Source organism: Carya illinoinensis, chromosome 10, assembly GCF_018687715.1.
Source record: "Carya illinoinensis cultivar Pawnee chromosome 10, C.illinoinensisPawnee_v1, whole genome shotgun sequence".
NCBI classification, from domain to species: domain Eukaryota; kingdom Viridiplantae; phylum Streptophyta; class Magnoliopsida; order Fagales; family Juglandaceae; genus Carya; species Carya illinoinensis.
The window spans coordinates 14,634,037-14,638,617 of NC_056761.1; the positions used below are offsets into that span (position 1 = coordinate 14,634,037).

Genomic DNA, 4,581 nt, shown 5'->3' on the forward strand with positions numbered 1-4,581 from the left:
GAATAGTAAACCATATAATTTGTCACCAAAACTCCTCATCCCAAAACCAACTATAGCCAAGAAGTATTGGATGTAGACACGACAACAAATAAGGCTATTTCCGGCAACGAATTCTCTCTGCAAATAGTCTATTTTCGCCGCAAATACACATTCCCGGCTATTCACTATCTGCCCCATACCCGCCACAAATTTTGAGCCAAGATTGACTTTTCCCAGCTATGGGAAATAGTAGAAACATTCGACTATTTCCGGAGACTAATAGTCGCCGCAAAAAGTGCAAAATTTCGCCACAGAAGCTCTGCTGCCGCTACTCAAATTTTTTTTTTTTATTGTTGTTGTTGTTTGTTTGTTTGTTTGTTTTTTAATTTTTATTTTATTTTATAAATTATATCGATTTTTATCCACTCAAATCAAATGAGATTCTTTTCCTTCTTCATAGCATTACTTAGAAAAAGAGAGAAAAAAAATGTAAAGTGTTTTAAATCTCAATGAAATTTGGGAACAACTAAAAATAAGGAGCAGTAGTAGCTTATGTTTGAAAAAGTACTGTATTCTACATACATGGGTGAAAGATAACATGATGACTATTGAACATTAATGAAAAAATCTCTCAAATTTTAGAAAATTATAGGTTGGAAATGCGAGTGTCTGGGACACATAATAACTAGATCCATCCAATGACTTTTGCTTTCAAACAGCCATGCTTTCGGATAAAGAATTATAAACTAATACCCATTATTCATTTTGTTGGAATTTAGACGTTACTAGTAATACAGACTCAATAATAGGTAGTCCCAACCATCTGGAAATGCCATGATTCTGTCTAAGACAACACTCTTGTCTCATAATAATATGAAACCAAGACTGAACAAAAGAGAAACTGACTCCCCAATTCTCACTTAACATTCTTAGCAAGCCACTCCAACAGGTTCTGATGGGCCTCCTCAGCAGGCTTCACAGCTGGCTTGTCTTTTACGTCATATATAACCATCCAACCATGTGCAACTTTCGGGAATATCTTAACATAGCCATCCACCTGATAATAATCAGAATGATTAGATTAAAACAAAGTATTTGACAAGTGGAAGAAAGTTGTTACCCTAAAGATTAAAACAAAGTATTTGACAACGGTCAACCATATACCAGTGAGTTATTTTCTGAACTGAAAAAAGAAATTTCTAAACTCATCTGCAGACTGCTCCCAATCTTCAAAGCTCTAGTCATTTCTATTTCGTTTGCTTTGAAAAAGTGGTTGACCACCTCCACATTGTTTATGCATTGACTCTTGTTTTCATTTTAGTGTTCTAGATAAATATTAAGAATTGGTAAAAGTATTAATTACATTTCCATTTTTGTATGAAAAATTAGGGCCTGTGGAATGGTTTTTACTAAATAATATGCCTTCACTCCAGTCTTTCAAAATTTTAAATTTTAAATTAGAGTGAAACTGAATTGACATATACACATGTCCCTTCTGTGTTCCTATATTTTCAGAATTTGCCCTGTCACCATGTCTCATTTCTGTCTGCGCTCCATACAAATATTTCCAAGCTTAAGCAGCGCCCCACTCCTCACTATTTACAGTTACCTAGATACAAAATGCAGTACATACAACCTATGTTACCAGTTGATGGCATCCAACATAAGATTATTAATACCTGTGAAGAGTGTAAAGGTTGCGAACACTACTGTCTGCATCAGGCGATAGGTATTTACCATTCTCTCTATCGAGATCAAGTTGCAACAGGAACTCATATCGGTCATTTATCTGTTGGCAATCAGTGGAACAGATGATACTTGTCAAAAAAATCAATGTAACAGATGATTATAAAAACAGGCCCTTAAAGGAAAATACCAGATGAAAGAAAAACCATATATGGAATCCAAAATTATAAGGTGTCAATTATCCTAGGCATATTTCAAATAAAGTCAAAAGCTCTGCCGATCTACCAAAATTGAAGATGCAAAGTAAGCATACATAGAAATTCTTCAAATATGCAATGATGGTCAAAAAAAATAATGGATCCACTCTGCAACTCACCTTTACCATGGTATCTCGCATAAAGTCATACTCAAATCTTTTTAGCGGTAGTTGGAGGACAGGTGGAAAATCAATGAACAAAACACCTTTCCTAACATCCTGAAAGGTCAAATGTAGAAAAGTTTCTTTAAAACCATACTAAAGAAGTGGACATTCAAGCAAAAATACTGGGTACATTTAGAGAAATCCAAGGGGACATAAAGAAGAAAGATAATATCTATAACAATCTTGGTCCACTCGTGTAAGAGGAATTTACCTGTAAACCATATTGTTCGGCATGATACTTATTGTCACCCTCAAGACGTTCCACCTCCACATATTTGTCAAAAGAAGCATATACATCACGACAGCCTTTTACATCAAGCTGAAGATCTATACATATATAAATTTCGTAAGCCCATAAATCCATATCTGATGTAAAGTAAACCACAATAACCTTAAATATGTACCATAAAATGATTCTTTTCTTGTTGATTTATAGTCCACATTGATGCACTCAATATAATTCATATGGTGCCCTTCAAATAACTGCTGTATTGTACCCTCCACAAGTTGTTTGTGGCTTTCTGGTTGGATTCTTCTTCGTGATTTATACGCACACACAAGTTGTATGACAAAGTAATAGATAATTTCCTCCCTAGTTTACCCATGATTTCAAATGGGCAATTAGTCATAATTATTAATTTATTAGGATGAAAAACATATACTAGTGCAAGTCACGTCAAGGTCTAGTGTTGTCTATAAAATATAAGGCCTTCTATTTGGGACCACTACTTGTTTTGTTTTACATACTGTCCTTCAAAATGCAGCAAGTATATATTAATTATGCTAGTTACAATCTCTCAGTATAAACGAAGAGAAATTGAACTGACCAGTTTATGGGCAACAGATGACCAAAAATGAATTCTAATGAATTAATGGATACCTAAATGATGCTTACTGCTAAACCAAAAATCTATTGACACTCTTGTTGCAAATACTGGAGTATTGTTCCCTAAGCTTGTTAAGGAAAGCTATCTATTGACTTATGTGCTCTGTCCGTATAAATTGTCGACCCTAAAACCAAGTGGTTCAGAAACAGAGAAAAAAATGAAAAGAAGGCACCTCTGTTTTGTTTCCATTTCACCATTCCCTTCCGAGAATCAAATGGCCCCTAATTTACATTGAAGTTTACAATACTTCAAATAACAACAACAGCAGCCATAATACTTCAAATAAATAACACTAGTAGCCAGAATTTTTACTTCAATTCAAGAAAATTTTAGCTCTATATATTTAAACTAAAAGCTAATAAAATCCTTTCAAAACCAACATGAAAAAATGTTTGTTAGACTTGATCTATATTCGAACCCTAAAATAGAGAACCCCTTTAATACAATCACAATAAAACAAATCAGTCCCATATTCTGAAAATCCCTTGTCAAAATCGTCACAAAGATGGTACAATCACAAAATCTCAAATCACATACTTACCAGATGGCTTGAGTGGTACTGCGTCGACGGGTAATGACTGGAGTGGCTTGCTTTCATGCGAAATGTTGCTCTCAGATTTTTTTGGTAGCCAACGGAAAGAAAATCAAAGAGAAAAGGGAAAGAAATGGTGGACTCTGTGACGTATAGTGACAGAGAAATGTTGCTCTTGAATCCGAGCGAGCGAGAGAGAGAGAGAGAGAGAGAGAGAGAGAGAGAGAGAGAGAGAGAGGGAAGTGAGGAAAGTGATGCGCGCGCGGGGAGAAGAAGGAAATTTAAAAGAATTACTACCATGACTTCTTATTACAGCGACTAGAAGTCGCGGTAATAAGTCAATTTTAAGGTGACGAAATTGTGGTAAATTTTTTGTCGCTGTAATAAGTTATTAAGACGATTGATAAATAGGAAATTGAGGTAGATTTGACCATACTATTTCTGGCGAAAAAAAAAAGTCGCGGGAAAAAAGTCTTTAATTCCGGCTAGTTTCCCGCATAGCCACAAAATTCTGACTGCAATAAAAATATGTGTATTTCCTGCTATATTAGTGTCGCCGGAAATAAAAATAGCCTAATCTACTACTTTTTTTTGTAGTGTGCCTCAAAAGATTTTGTAGTGTGCCTCAAAAGGTAAATAGATTTAATTATTTATATTTTATCTTTAACATCCTTTATGTATGGTCAGATTCTTACTTAACAACTGGACGTGAAATATTTAATTAATGGAGTGCCATGTAAATTGGGATTATAAGAACTTAAGACCCCTATTTTGATACCATATTAATTTACGACTTATGCTATCAATTTAAACTTTTTAGATAAATGATAATCTAACAATCACATCCACATTGCATTTATATTTTCTAATAGATTGAATAGGAAAAAATGGAAAACGAGAAATTGGAAATTAAGAAGTTAATGGAATAAGTATAATGGAAATCAATTGAGTCTTTCTTATTTAGATATTTTTAGAAAAGAAAAGAAAATGAAAGTTAAACGAGAATAATAACGATTAATGAAATGATATTTTGACATCAGATTAATATGACTTCCTTAAATTTTTCTGTTTTTTTC

The 4,581-nt window shown here is 33.9% G+C and overlaps 1 protein-coding gene across 2 annotated transcripts; it reads right to left on the bottom strand.

Moving 5' to 3' along the window:
- Positions 1 to 400: 400 nt before the first annotated feature.
- LOC122278990 (ubiquitin C-terminal hydrolase 12-like) lies at positions 401 to 3,727 on the bottom strand. 2 transcript variants are annotated; one of them, XM_043089227.1, is made up of 4 exons: positions 2,491 to 2,645; positions 2,298 to 2,413; positions 2,042 to 2,140; positions 401 to 1,036 (listed from the first exon to the last, which is right to left on the bottom strand). In XM_043089227.1, exons 1-4 carry the CDS (start codon positions 2,549 to 2,551, stop codon positions 896 to 898), a joined length of 417 nt encoding a protein of 138 aa, XP_042945161.1. In that variant the 5' UTR covers positions 2,552 to 2,645; the 3' UTR covers positions 401 to 895. The 2 variants fall into 2 exon arrangements, 1 of the variants encoding a protein (XP_042945161.1); XR_006229413.1 differs by lacking the exon at positions 2,491 to 2,645 and adding an exon at positions 3,515 to 3,727 and having other exon boundaries at positions 405 to 1,036.
- Positions 3,728 to 4,581: the final 854 nt, after the last annotated feature.

Excerpts from the sequence above, each read along its gene's own strand:
- LOC122278990 (XM_043089227.1), bottom strand. The coding sequence starts at position 2,551 with ATGAATTATATTGAGTGCATCAATGTGGACTATAAATCAACAAGAAAA. Across the intron at positions 2,141-2,297 it reads CCGAACAATATGGTTTACAG|GATGTTAGGAAAGGTGTTTT; the intron begins GTAAATTCCTCT and ends TTGACCTTTCAG. Across the intron at positions 1,037-2,041 it reads TGCGAGATACCATGGTAAAG|GTGGATGGCTATGTTAAGAT; the intron begins GTGAGTTGCAGA and ends GATTATTATCAG.